The sequence below is a fragment of the Tenrec ecaudatus genome, chromosome 5 (assembly GCF_050624435.1).
Source record: "Tenrec ecaudatus isolate mTenEca1 chromosome 5, mTenEca1.hap1, whole genome shotgun sequence".
Classification (NCBI taxonomy): domain Eukaryota; kingdom Metazoa; phylum Chordata; class Mammalia; order Afrosoricida; family Tenrecidae; genus Tenrec; species Tenrec ecaudatus.
Window position 1 is genome coordinate 156,065,036 of NC_134534.1, and position 14,757 is coordinate 156,079,792.

The 14,757-nt window shown below is 43.0% G+C and overlaps 1 protein-coding gene across 1 annotated transcript in view; it reads left to right on the forward strand.

Moving 5' to 3' along the window:
- ADARB2 (adenosine deaminase RNA specific B2 (inactive)) overlaps positions 1-14,757 on the forward strand; it is a 268,729-nt gene that overhangs the window by 208,248 nt on the left and 45,724 nt on the right. The window contains exon 6 of the mRNA XM_075550899.1: positions 14,551-14,732. Within this exon, the coding sequence (XP_075407014.1) occupies positions 14,551-14,732 (182 nt within the window). The remainder of the gene's footprint in view (positions 1-14,550; positions 14,733-14,757) is intronic.

A 14,757-nucleotide genomic window follows, 5' to 3' on the forward strand; every position in this document is an offset into this window, starting at 1 on the left:
AAATTTCTGCTTGTTTGCTGCTGTAAATAATGTTACCAGTAACCTTGGTATGAAAGCTTTTCCAAATCTCAGGTTAGGAAGTTAGAGTCTGTTCCCCAGAGTGAAGTTAGGGAGTCTACCCACAGTCCCCGGGTTGCATAAGAGGGTAAACCATATGGTCTCATAAATGAGCAACAGCACAGAATTTCCTCAGCCATGAGTCTATCAAATGTAGAAGGAAGAACAGTGGCCTCAACCAAGTCCTGGTCTTCAGAACCTGTGAATGTGGCATGACGTGGCGAAAGAGAGTAAAAATTACTTTATGTGACAAAACATGTCTGATTCACATGAGGTTGCTATGAATCAAAGTCAACTCAATGGCACCCAACAATAGCCATCTGTCACTAATTAGCATTTAAAATGTGGCTATTCTAAATATAACTTAATTTAAATAAAAGAAATGTATAATATATATTTGATTAAGTTAAGGATCTCAAGAAAGATGCCTACCTGAACAACTCAATTATGTGCATATGTCTGAAGGGGTTGTAGAGGGGATTTGAAGACAAACACATGGTATCATGGGAAGATGGCCAGAGTGGAAAGTGACATGAAGCCAGGGGCAGAGATGGAAGTGCCACCGCTACATATTGTCAACTGAAAGCACAGAAAGACCCTAGACGTTCATCCCCTATGGCGCCCCTCCTCTGTGTGTGTGTGTGTGTGTGTGTGTGTGTGTGTGTGTGTGTGTGTGATAGAGAGAGAGAGAAATGGATATTTTATAATCTTTTTCCATGTGATTATATTAGTGATTGAACACAACAGCGGTATATATCATTTTAATGGAATGAGATGAGCTGGATTAGTAAAACTTTACTGGATGCAGGGCCCTATGGTTTGCTTGTTTGTTTTACCATATAGCACGTTTTCTACAAAAAAAGAATATTCCACCTATTCTACAACCAAGTGAATGAGTCAGTGAACTTAGTGATTTCGACAATTGATGTACACTTCTGTTGGACTCCCACCGCAAACACTGGACTCTCACTGCTTTTCCTTTAAATGGCTCAGCCTTCAATTGTGAAGCTTGGTTCGGAATGAATGCTACAATTATAAGAGAACAAACAAGAAGATATGATCAAGGAAATGTATTGGTCAGAAAACAAAAATTGCTACATTACCATATTCCATTGTTAGATCTTTCATCTCTAGAATGTTATCATTTATGTCTATTCTTTGCTGTTAGAAATTCCTCAGTGATTTTATCAAAATTAAGCTACCTAAAAATAACTCCTTCTCTGCACAGTGAGGATAAGAATCCAGTCTTTCTTGAATATTGCTGTACCCTGGGGGATTTTTAGTCTCTTTAGAGAAGAAAATGAGCATTCTGTTGTGCAGCTTATTACCACTAGAGTCAGACATGTACACAAGGCAATTGCAACATTGGGAAATAGGCATGGTGCTTCACCTTCTATTATACAGCCATACATGCCTAGAAGAGTAACTTTTGTCTTTCCTGAAGCTATCGTTTTAAGAATGACATTATCACACTTTTCTATAAAAGTTTGTTATTTCAGTCATCGAAATAAAGCTTGCACTAATTGCCTGGATGCATTTTGCACCAGGTATATCTGCACTGGCTAAGAAAGAATGAAAGAATATCCACCCTTCTTGTCATGCAAAATTCATGGAGTACTATGTGGTGAAATTTATCTTGGGCTCTCAAAATCTAAATAGCTGAAAATAAATAAAATTTATAAGACAGGTAAAATTTACGTGGTATATTGGGTGTTAGCCCAAAAACTTTTCATTGAAAATGATTAGGTAGAATAAAATCAATTCAGAGCACATAATTTTGTTCTTCAGCTCTGCAATAGTCAAAAGAAATAGAACCTACAAAGGCAGTCAGAAGGAATTCCATGCATCGGTCATGCAGTGTTGGTTGGTGAGCTCCTAGCAAATGTCCATGAGTGTTGTTCATCTTGAAATGATCCTCAACACCTTCCTTGCGTGATCATTTTCTGTCCTGTGATGCTGTGTCTCCACAGTCGATTGGATTTCTGCTCAGGCCCAATTGGCTCGAGAGCGATCACAGAGAGCATGATGCAAACGCAAGGCTGCGCACACGCTGATTTACTTGGTGCTGGACCAGATGTGTTGGGAGTCACGTGCTCATAGAGTCGCTGGCACTGTGAGGTTATGGGTCTGAAATGAAAAGCAAAGGATCATTGTTACCACACACACAGTGTGTAGAACAGTATCCGTTTCACCACAGCACTTGCTTTTCCTCGTGGCCACAGGTGCTTGGCATCTATGAGTCTTCAATCGGAATAACCGGTGCCCCTGTTTAGTTGATGCCCTGAGTACATGCTTGTCTTACTTGATGAGTCACCTGCCTCTGGCTACAAACCAAGGGAACACCGGGCAAGGTTCATCAGCAGCCACCGGAAGCTAAGACAGAGACCTGGACTGGATTCTCCCCCTTCAGCCTCTGAGGGACTGCATACTTCCCGACACCGTGGTTTCAGACTCGTGCCCACCGGAAGTGTGAGAGAATGCAGTTCTGTTGTTTAAACCACCAAGTCCACGGTCATGAAATATGGTAACCCTCCGAAATGAATATACCAGGATAAGTGGAATTATTCATTTATTCCAAGTCTTTGGTCTTTAAAAATATTATGGAACCAGATAAAAACCATAGTAAAATTAACCCCTAAAATCCTTACCATAATTATCAAGTGAGTTACTTCAAGACTACAGATTAAAGTTAAGTTGCATATGAAAGGTTAGCCCAGTTAGTTTTTCCTCATTCCAGGAAGAGAAGACTGATCAAAATCGTGCCCACCAGTGGCATGAGAAACAGATTACAGCAATTATGTTGGTCACGTTCCATGTCCCTTTAGACATCTGTCTGGCTGGCTGTGAGAAGCCACTCTGAACTGACCATGCACCACAGTCAACTTGAAAACTGGGGAGAACCAAGGTGAAGTTTTCTGCTTTTGTCTCTAAGAACCAAAAGTTGAGTGGCATATAAAAATCTAAATCTTCTGGAACTAATGTTCCTTTAGCTATGGTTTCTAATTTTAAGTACCTGAGCTTGATTATTGATCACAATGTGTCTTTAAATGAATAGATTAAAACTTTCACCATAAAAATGAACTATAAAAATTATCGCTGCTCTCTGGAGAATAAGATGCTGTCTGATTTCTAAAGGTAGATGTCAGGCTGTGAAGAGTAAGCTTCTCTTTCTGATTATGGAAATTGGCCGCTCCCAGTTAGCTCTAAGTAACTTTTTCTATCCTCCTCTCTATCGCCCAACCCATCTGGGAGAAGGCAAAATCTGGCATCCCTTCAGTTTGGTATACTGATGGCTATCTGATTTCTCAAATGGTACTGCTTTCATTTAAGTCCAAGGAAGGTGCTGTTTTCCCAATCTCAAGCTGTCGCCAGTAGCCAGTGGCTGTTGAGATCTCTCCGATTCCTGGGGGTCCGTGCGGGACAGTCGAACTGGGTCCCGTCAGGTTTTCAATGGCTCCTTTTTCAGAAGTAAATCTCCAGGCCTTTCTTCTGAGAGGCCTCTGGCTGGACTCAAACCACCAACCTTTTGGTTGCTATCTGGGTGTGTTCATCATGGTACCACGCAAGAACTCAAAATATTGGTCTTTTTAAACACTCTAGTCATGACTTTCGCAGCTGGCTTTAATGGTCTTTTTATTTTCTTCTATATAGACTATGCTGTACTTTTATTAAGACTTGGGTGAAATTTTATGTACTCTCCCGTGAGGAAAGTAGTGAGTGATAAAGTCTAGAATACGCATGAAATACAAAAGGGGTACAGGAAATGAATAGCACCTCCAAACCTATTATCTGTCTCACTCCCACAGTCACACTGTGAAGTGGGACAGAGGGGCAAGTTCATTTTCACTGGAGGGAACAGCCAGTAATCCACCACCTGGGGACTCTGCCCAGGCCCAGTGGAGGCAGCAAAGTTCTGAGAAAAGCCGTTTCTGCACGACATAAAGATGTAGGAGATGAATTAGGTGAACCAGAGTTAGCAAGAATGTTAAAAGAAGTGCCGATGACGTAACCATCTAAGATAATACCACAGAGTACTCCACAGAACAACACAGGCAGCCCATCCATGCAATGCACTGTCTGGGAGAGAGAATGACTCCTGAGGACGCAGAAAGAGAAAGGGGAATGTGTGCCTATACAGGACACACAAATAAGGGAAACTTCATTTTATTGCTTCCCTCCTCACTAAAGGACTAGAAGTGTGCTCCTGAGGCCACGCAAGCTTTGTCTTCTTCCTCCTGGGAACAAAGAGCCCACAAGCAGTATCTGTGAGGAAAGGCCTACGGCCTCACAGACCTCAGCAGCAGCCACAGAAATACCCTGGATGGTGCTGGGAGGACTCTCGACTCTTTCGCAAGATTGTTCCTTCCCTTCCTGACAAGATTCAACATTGCATTACAAATGCCACCACCTCAAGGTCAAAGAGCCTTCATCTCTAGGACCAAAGCCTGGAACGGGTTGAAACTGCTAGGCCCTAAGAATGGAAGAAGGCATTCAGTAGTAGAATTCGCATCTCCCATGAAGAAGCCCCAGGTTCAATTCCTTGGCAAAGTGTCTCATTCACAGCCACCACCTGCCTGTCGGTGGTAGACTACATGTTGCTGTGATGTAGGAGTTAGTAGAGCTTTCAGATGAAGATGGACTAGGAAGAGAGGCCTGGCAATCCACTTCCAAAATCAGCCAATGAAAAGCCTATGGATCACAGCAGTCTAATCCACCACCAGTCCTGGGGATGGTGTGGGATTAGGCAGTTCATCCATTATGTCACCATGAATCAGTAGCTGGTTCAATGGCAGTGACACTGTAAATGAAATATACAATTGGGAATAATGTAGTCGCTAGTATCACTGTTTGTCTTCCAAAAGCTTTGACAATTTGCTAATTTTTAGGCCACAGAATTAACCAGAAAAGTCAGGAGAGAGGAAATTTTTCAGAGTTTCGCAGAAATGAGGCATAATGTAATGTAAAGGTGATTCATTTCAGCTGAAACTAATTAGACATGGCCCAACCGTCCTGCCTCCAACCCCCAGCATTTTTCCTGACCCGTTTTTCCTGAATACCTTATTTTCCCAAACTTTTGCGATCACTAGTGACATCCACCCAAGGGTTACATTGGTTAGTCTAATTATTGCCATGACACACATGCATTTCCTGAGAAGGTATTGAAAGCCCTAGGTCTTAGGCTCAAACCATAGTTGTTTGCAATCACTTCCTGTGCTTGTGAGAACTGGGTAATGAACACTGAAGCCCAATGAGGAATTTGAATTCTGCTGTTGGCAAAGAATACTGAATTCATGGTGGACTTCCAGAAGAACAAACAAATCTGTCTTGGAAGAAGTTCCGAAATGCTCTGTTGAAGGGGGAACAGTGAGACTTCGAAGACCCTATGTACTTTGGACGTGTCAGAAGGGCTCATTCCCTGGTGAAAGACATTGTGCTTGGTAAGGTCAAGTCAACAGAAAATACGAAAACCATCAGTGAGACAGATTGACACAGCGACTACACTAATGGGCTCAAGCACTGTGAAGATCGCACAGAGCCAGGTAGTGTTTGTTTCCATTGTGCCAATTCAGAGCCGATGCAGATCCAATTCAGCAACATCTAATAACATAGATTGCGCTGCGCCAACAATGTCATGGGTTCCGTATCAATTATCTTTTGCTCTTCAACAACGAGCATCCCAAAGCTCAGAGGCCTGAGACAGCAGCAGTCATTCGATTTGTTGACAAGTCTTCAAGGTGCGCTGGAATGTGCGAGGTTGCCTCACCTTTGTACCACAGGGCATCATCAGCTGTGAAAGATCCCTGGGGAGCCCGAAGATCAACCTTCAAGATGCTACATTCACCGGGGAGACAGGTGGTTGTTGACTGTCGGGTAGGCACCCAGCCAGAGCTGTGGGCTGAGACTTTGGTTTCTTTTCAGGGATACTTTGGGATTCTTCATAGTGCGGGGGTTAGGATTCAAGAGGGAGCAGTGCGAGAGAACACGGTATAATGCTTGACATGTTAGGCCTCTCTCCACTGCACCCCCTTATCAGGGAAGTAACTCAACGAGGCCTGACAAGTTTCAGCAAGAAGGAGCCGGGTGCCATGTGACTGGGATCACAGTCCCATTGTAAAAAGAGCATGTGGGATGGGACCTATGTGTTTGTCTGTGGAAACTGGAATTTTCTACTTAATGTGTTAATTTCATATTTGAACATGACACAGCTGATGAAGGCAACACCAAATATATATTAGCTCTTTGCTAACAACGTATCATGCCACCCAGTCAACAACCAAGACCAGTGTTTAAATAGTATCATGAGATTGAAGATCAATAGCCCAAAAGAGTAGTACAGAAAAGTTCTATCAGAGTTCGGAGAAGAGAGAGAGAGAGTATTTCTAGTTTGGGGATGAGAGAAGCTTTGAGCCAGGAACAGGCAACAGACTTAGACAAGGGACGTCATGGTGACGTTAATGTGAGGAAGGCACAGGGAGGAAAGGCCCTGGAATACCAAGGCTCATTGCTTGGCTGCCATGTCGTGTATGAAAAGAAGGGAGAGACACCACAGCAGGGGATGAGTTAGGCGGTCCCGCAAGAGAAGGTGCAATGAGGCATTTGCAGGAACTCATGCGACCGACTCTCACTGAAGGGTGGACGGTGTGTGGGAGCCGTGATGCTGACCTCCTCTCCTGGAGTTTCAGCCATAGGTTTAGGCTGCTCTGGGTATGCTTTGTCAAGTACATCTTTGGAGAATATTCACATGCACTCTATGAGACTAGATCAATAAAGATAGCTCTTTACTTTGGCTCTTTCTCCTTAATCCAAGAATAATTTCCCCATATCTGAATTACAGGACTCTTTTCACTAATACCTGCACTTTGGCTGTGGCACACGGGCCAGGCCCTGCCCGCACCCAGAGAGTCATTCATCTGGAGTGTGAGGTGATGTATGCCCCTCGGGCTATAGGAAAATGCCGCCTACAGTCTTAATGATGGTCCACACACAGAGACCAATTTCAGTAGTTTCAGCAGACAAGGAGGAATGATTGTAGAGGGAATGCAGAGAAAGGGTAGAGTCAGGCCACAGAGAGCTGTGATCCTCTCCATGGTCTCTGGATGCTTACCTTTTCTTCCACGCAATTCTCCTCTCTAGCTTCAGGCTTCCATCTATCCCTCCAATCTGCGCAGTATTAAGAAAACAGATACCCCCGCGCCACACCCAATCTTGATCAGCATGTCTTTCTTCCCTTTCTCTTCCTTACTCCTCCCATTACTTTCCTCCAGTTTCAGTTCTCCGGAAGAGGGCCGCTGGTTCCGTATGGGTTATGTATCTTTTCTGAATCAGTGGGACAGAAGAGAGTCCCTGAGTGATGTACCTAGGCAAGTTCAGTTCTGTGTTCAACCTCACCCAGAGGTGCCTTGGAATAAAGGTCTGGAAATCTACTTTCAAGAGGTTAAATCCTCGAAAAATGCAGGACAGCTCTATTCTGAAACATGGTATTGCCATGAGTTGAAGGTGAAATTAATTACATAGTAACTGGTTGGTTGGTTGGTTGGTTGGTTGGTTGGTTGGTTGGTTGGTTGGTTGGTTGGTTGGTTGGTTGGTTAAGTAGGATCTGAAGTAGAAGCATGACTTGGAAGAACACTTGCACATATACAATACACACACAATCAGCTCTTATGGGCTTCCGTCCAAAATAAAAATGAGTATTCCTGATTCAAAAAGGATATTTTTTAAATCCAAGGTGAAGACAAGACTTAAAGTCTGGCCCACTCCCATTGAGCCATCCAGCACATTCTCAGACCCCAAACCAAAACTAAACTCGCTTCTATCAACTCAATTCCAATCCATAGCAACCCTATTTATACAAGGTAGAACTACTCCTGTGTGTTTCCAAGACTGTAACTCTTCATAGGAGTAGAAAGCCTCCTATTTCTCCTACAGAGTGGCTAGTAGTTTCAAACCACTGACCTTGGGGTTAGTGGCCCAAATTGTAACCACTGTGCCACCGGGACTAGTTGAGGTAAAATTCCAGAAGTGAGAGGTAGGGTTACACAGCACTACAAACACCCTCAAAACTGGAGTCAATGGGAATGGAAAGTGTCAACAACCCAAGAGAAAGCCAGGGATATGGGAAAATCCAGGGAAGCAGGAGGAGAGTCATGCTTATAAACCAAACGATATCAGGCCCTTCCCCAAACAAGATTTCCCATTGTAGCAGTTCTCCACACCTATTGATGAGCGTCACCTAGGAATTTAAATAGTAACTAGATGGTAACTTAATCACAACGACAAAAATAGGTATCATATCAGAAGCTTTGTTCTTCTAAAACCCTAAATATTAGAACACTTTTAATAACTTTTCCTTAGAGATAGATAAATAGATATCTCTACCTAATGAAGTTCAAAGCCTGCACCTCCAGTATTGATTATGCCTCAACATAAAGCAAACCAAAATCCTTACAACTGGCCCAATAAGCAACATCATGATAAACAGAGGATTGAAGTTGTCAAAGATCTCATTTACTTGGATACATGGCCATCGCCTAGGAAAGCAGCAATCAAATGACACATTGCATTGGGCAAACTTTCTGCAAAGATCTCCTAAAAGTGTCAAAAAGCAAAGCTGTCGCTTTGATAACTAAGGTGCCTTAACCCAAGCCATGCTTTGGTTTGTTTCAATTGTGTCTAATACATGGGAAAGCTGGATAAGGAACATGGAAAACCAGAGAAGAATTGACACCCTTGACTTATGGTGTTGACAAAGAAAATTGAATATTCCGGGAGAAGAAACAAATTTACCTTGGAAGAAGTACAGCCAGAATAGCTCTTAGAGGAGAAGATGGTGAAGATTCATCTGAGGTACTTTGGCCATGTTACTAGAAGAACACCATGCTTAGTGAAGTCGGGGGTTAGTAAGGAGGAAGCCTTCAATGAGATGGATCGTCAAAGCAACAATGGCTTCAAACCTGGCAGTGATTGTCAGGATGCTGAAGGGCCAGGCAGTGTTTTGTCCTGTGCTGCATGGGGTCACTGAGTCTGACCTAACGTCACTGCCCTTAACCACAACTATATATATATATATTTATACACACGTGAGGGTAAGTCAAAAGATATTGTTACTAGGTTCCAGTTCATACACGTGCAGGTTTGTTTTTTAAAAAGAAAATTTTAAATATGTCTCTGTAATCAGTGAGTGGCTACGGACATGTTTTCTCTGTAATCCACTCACCTTCATCTCATTGGCGTGCCTTCAAAGCAAAGGTGCAGGTACAGCAGTAGCTTTGCAGGGGATCTGCGGGGCCAGGTCAGTTCAAGGTAGAGACCCAGAAGGTTTTGGCGACTTGTTCTGGAGTGATTCCAAGTAGTAAATGTAGTAGATTGTGTCAAAGTACACAGCATAAGCATTGGAGCTTATTATAAATTTTCTCTTTATAAAATGAAAACTGCATTGGTCAGAGAAAGGCCAGGGAATATTCACCAAGGAAATTTCCCCATCGTAGCAGTGCTCGTTGTTTGAGGGTGCCCAGGGCTGTCCCTTGGTACCCTCATTTCCCTGGGAAACTGTGTCTATCCACTCTACATCCTGATCCTGCCTCTTCTGACTTCTTTTGGTTCATCAAACTTCAACAGCGTTTCAAAGGCACAAGATTTGAGCCCTTTAGGATTCCAAAGCTGGCATCTTGATGTGGTGTAAATCAGAGTACAGAACGCTTTCGGGAAGGAATAGAGATGGGAAGGTAGCCTTCAGAAGGATCTAGACCAAGATGGAGAATATGTCAATAAATAACAGCTTCACATTTTGATTTTTTTGTTTGTTTGTTTAATAGAGGTTCCTATAATTTTGTCACGATGCTTCTTTTTCAGTAGCACAAGTCTCATTTATTTTTATTAATTCATCACTTTATTGGGAGCTCTTACAGATGTCATAACATTCTGCCATTCAGATAGTTCAAATATAATTGTACAATTGCTACTAAAATCAGTTTCCAAACATTTTCTTTCTTCTTGAACTCTGCTATCAGCTCCCCTTTATTCCCTCTTTCAACCACCCTTCCCCCTTGTTGCTATTGTTATATATTATTATTAATATTCTGTTATTATATGTATGTTTTTTCACCTACAATTCTGTTTTCACTCCCCTCGAGTGAAGTTCTGCAGCCATCATTGCTGTCGGCTCCCCCTTCTTCTCCTCTCCCACCCCTCCGTCTTCCCACATCCTCAGGGGATCACTGTGTCTGTAGGGTCATCCATCCTGGCACACCTGCATCGAACTATCTTACTTGCACTACACCTGAGCATACACAGGTCTAACAGTAGTAATGGGGTGAAACATAAGCCTTAGTAGTAAGGGGAGGACATGATGACGAAGCAGAGGATAGTTATGAGTTTCATCAGGACTGTGTAAAAGCCTGATTTCCCCACCCCAACCCCAACCCCAGCAGCCCCTCTGTACAATCATCTTCCAAGTGGGCTTTGGGTCTCCACTTTGTCCACACTCCTTCACATCCATTTGATTGCTTGATTTTGACCTTCTGAGACAGACTCATCAGCACCTCATAATCACACAGGCTGGTATGCTTCTTTCATGTGGACTTTGTTGCTTCCTTGCTCATAGCCACTTGGTTGATTACAAGCCTGTAAGACCCCAGACACTTTTTTTTTTAATAGCCGGGCACCATCATCTTTCTTCACCACATTTGTCACAACACATTTCCAATTTCCCTCATAAGGGAGAGTAGTTATATTTAAAAAGTAAACTTTGGCTTTTATTATTTATTATTGCTGAGTAAGTTTGAGTATGACATTTGCATCGATTTCAATTCAGTAGCTTTCATTGAGTACCTGCAATGTATCAGGCACCGTATTAGGTCCTGAGGATAAGTCCAGGCTTTAGGAAGGGACAAACCAGAGACTGAATCATTTGCACTACCCAAGGACTTCAGATGAAAAACTGGGCAGGAAGTAAATGTGGTATTGTGGTTTTGTTGGGTTTTTAAAATAGATTTATTGATATAACTCACATATCACACACTTCAGTTATTGGGTACAGTCACTTCAATTGTGCTGCACAATCATCACCATAATCAGTTCCAGAATATTTTCTTCCTTCTTGTGCTCATTGTTATAAGTTCCCAATACCCTTCCAACCTGCCCTCCGTACCTCCAATAGTCCATTAATCCAGTTACTGTCTCTGTAGATTTACGTGTCCTGGCTTTCATGGAGAGACAAACTATAGATTGTCTTGAAGACTGTCCTGCAGCCTTCACAACAATTTTGAAGAGTTACATCTTCTCTCGAGGTTATATCAAGGGGGTGAATCCAGTAGGAAGTAAAGCAAACTGCCCCAAAGCAAGCAAGATGATCGTTGCTACGTCCGTCTAATCGCAGGGCCCCACGTGTGGTGCCAGACTGAGAGACAGCCTCGCCTGCAACGAACCGTGTAATTGTTCCCATTGTGACCTGGAGGCCAAGACTGGGACTGAACAAGGAGATTGCATCTCTTGGTTAAAGAAAGGCAGACTCTTTTTTTCCTCAAGATCTTTTCTCCCACTTATCTGTGGTATTTCAGTGATTGACAAACCAACAAAAATATATTTATTTAGGGATTATCTATATTGAAAACTAGACATGGGATTTTTTTTCTGTCAACATGACAGTAATATCAGCTGTTTGAACAAACGGGGAGGTATTTTTCCATTCAATCCTGAATGCTGAAAATTCTCCAGTTTATATTCAGGAAGACATTTGGTTTTATTGATCCTGCTAGCTGAATAAGTTTAAACTCCTATAACCAGGCAAGGAGAAGGTTGATTTTCTCTTTATTGTAAAGGTTATTAAGAGGAAAGCAGATTTAGAAGTTATTTGTCTTTAAACAATCCTATAGAATAAAAAAAAATCTGTCAAATCAATGCTGCCTCATAGTGACCCTACAGAAGCAAAACTGCTCGAGTATGTTCCAGAAGTTTTGTTCTAAGTCAATGCTTTGCCAGTCTAGAAGTACAATGCTCTTTTGTGACTACTAATTTTATTGTGCAAGAACATGCTTTGTTGTGGATGAAAGTAATGTCCAGTTCTATAACTGTGCCTGCTATAATTGATAATATGTTACCTCCACAAAGAGCTGAGATATTATACATACTACTTAGATTGTCTGTAACTCCATGTTCTTGCCAGAAATGGGAATTCGAAATTGTAGCCTGCAAGTCTGCTGCCACCACCACCTGCCATTGCTGTGCTGTAAGCAAAACGGCTTTCATCGATGCTTGTAAACACACGAGAGTTGATACCTGAGCAGTAAATAAAGTATGCACTGACAAATGAAGACCAAGAACTTCAATAATGAAATAGAGTAGGCGTCTTTCTTTTTCTTTCTTTTGTATACATACCTTTACAGCTTATTCAGATGTAAGAAAGAAGCATCTAAAATACCAAGTGAAGGAGGCTTTCTTGAATTTCTTTTCCCTTTCTTGTCTGTGATTGGCCCTGACTGCCAACATAGCCCCATATCAGACTTGAAAGAGAAAGAGCCAAATCGCTCAGTCAATTCTCGAGGACATTAGAATTGCTTTTCTTTTCTGGGAAAGACTCAGAAACTGAAGTGCTCTTTTCTTGGCTCTTGTATCTATGCTGTAACATGTCTGTGAGGAACAAGGTAGCCTCCAGAAGGCCGTGAGTTGGATGTCACGAGGCAATGTGTTGGAGAGACTGAAGGCCTCAGCCCCCGATGGTGCCAATAGTTAAGCACGTAACTACCAGCCAAAAGATGCAAACCCACTCGGAGACACCTGAAAAGAAAGCTCTGGGGATCTTCTGCCAAAGGTAGCCGTTCTAAATGCCTGTGCACACCCGGGGTCTCTGTGAGTCAGAATCTACTCCGAAGCACAAACAGCGACCCTTGCTAACCTGGGTCCAACGGCGGACACTTGGCAGGCAGTCACTCACCGAGGCAGAAGCGCTGCAGTCAGCGTGTGTGTTGCTTCCAAGACTGTTCTCCTGGAAAACTTCAGGGCATTGATACTCTGGGGAAACCACATCCATCCGTCCCCAGGATAGCCATTTCACTGCTGCCTGAGAGAAAGCATCCGACTTCTAGCAATGACCACCATATTTTTTTAAAACGAAGTTATGCAAATCTGATCGACTAAAGTAAATGTTTCATAAAACCAATGACGGTTTAAATTGTGGGACTAAACTGTTTGTATATAAATATTACCTTTTATATTCCATTTGAGTTTTATGTAGATGAACACATTACTTTAATGACCCGCATTTACGGAGGGAGAGTGGGAGAGTTGCTCCCTGCAATCCTCGCCAGCCAGATGGCTGCCTTTTCTTGCATGAGATTAAAAGATGTTTCTCATTCGCTGCGATGCTTCTGAGGCAAATTAATATCGCCAGCTAAATTGCTTGTGTTTTTGGAGTAAAATTTAAAGAGAAATTTTTTAAGCAATTGGTGTCACAGGTTCTCTGAGCAGATTGCTCTCCAGGTAGAGCAAGCTGGGTTTAGGCATTCGGTAATTAATGGAAAGAATTCTGTGTTAATGGACTGCTTCGGGAAAGGGAAATATAATGACTCCTTATTAATCACGGGAAGAGGTGTACAGCACGGAGGCACCACAATAATTGCCCGAGCAGTGGAGAAATGTTAATTAATGAAAAGAACAATGATGTAAGAAATTAGCTACATAATGCTTGCTGCTGATGGGGGGTGGGTTCTAGACACGTGACTTGGAAGGGAACCCAGGGAGCGTTGCCTTAAACAACAGATACTTGTAACTTTTCTTATCACCCCAATGATTTAGGGAAGGAGATATTAAAAGTACTGCTGCCAATGTGACTTAGAGAAGGCAACACATTCACCCCGAGCTGCATTTATTTCAGTTCTCTGTCCTGAGTGCCTAAAATCAAAACCCACCATCAGATTAAAGTAAAATCATTTATTCACGTCGTTTCATTTCGACCCAATAGGTCTATCTGACTGCTAAGGACGAAGGGAGTAGAAGAGAGTGTTCCTCTCTCACCCGAAACAAGCAAACTCACTTTCTGCTTGCTATTTACCAGCAACAATTCAGAGGCACTTTGAGGCCAAAATGTCTTTTTGTTTGTTTGTTGGTTCGTTTTTAAAGCTAGTCTTTAAGTACTTGAGAAGAGAGAGAGTCCAACAATCATCAGAAGGCCGGTGTATTAAACTGCAGGGCCGCCCTCAGAATCAACCCAACAGCAGGGAGAGGGACTCGAGCCATTAGCCACAAGGTCATGCAGCCTGTTGTGATTCCTCCGCTCTGTCTGTGGAGTCCCCAGGCGAGAGCTCTCCATCCGCAGGATAGAAAGGGTGGCAGCACAGGAATCAGGGATGCAGGGGGGGGGGGGGAGGAGACGGGATAACACCCGTATTTCGCAAAGCCAGCCAAGGGAAAGCATGCTCTGAGTGGACGCGGGCGGCTTGCTGTTCGCCGTGGGTCCTCCTGTGCACATCGCCACTGACTCTTACTTTCCTTTTATTTCAGATGGAATGTTCTGGGGCTGCAAGGCGCTCTCCTCTGCCATTTCATTGAGCCTGTGTACCTCCACAGCATCATTGTGGGAAGCCTGCACCACACGGGCCACCTGTCCCGAGTGATGAGTCACAGGACTGAAGACATTGGCCAGCTACCAACTTCCTACCATCACAACCAGCCTCTCCTCAGCGGTAAGAACACACCCTCCGGAAGGTC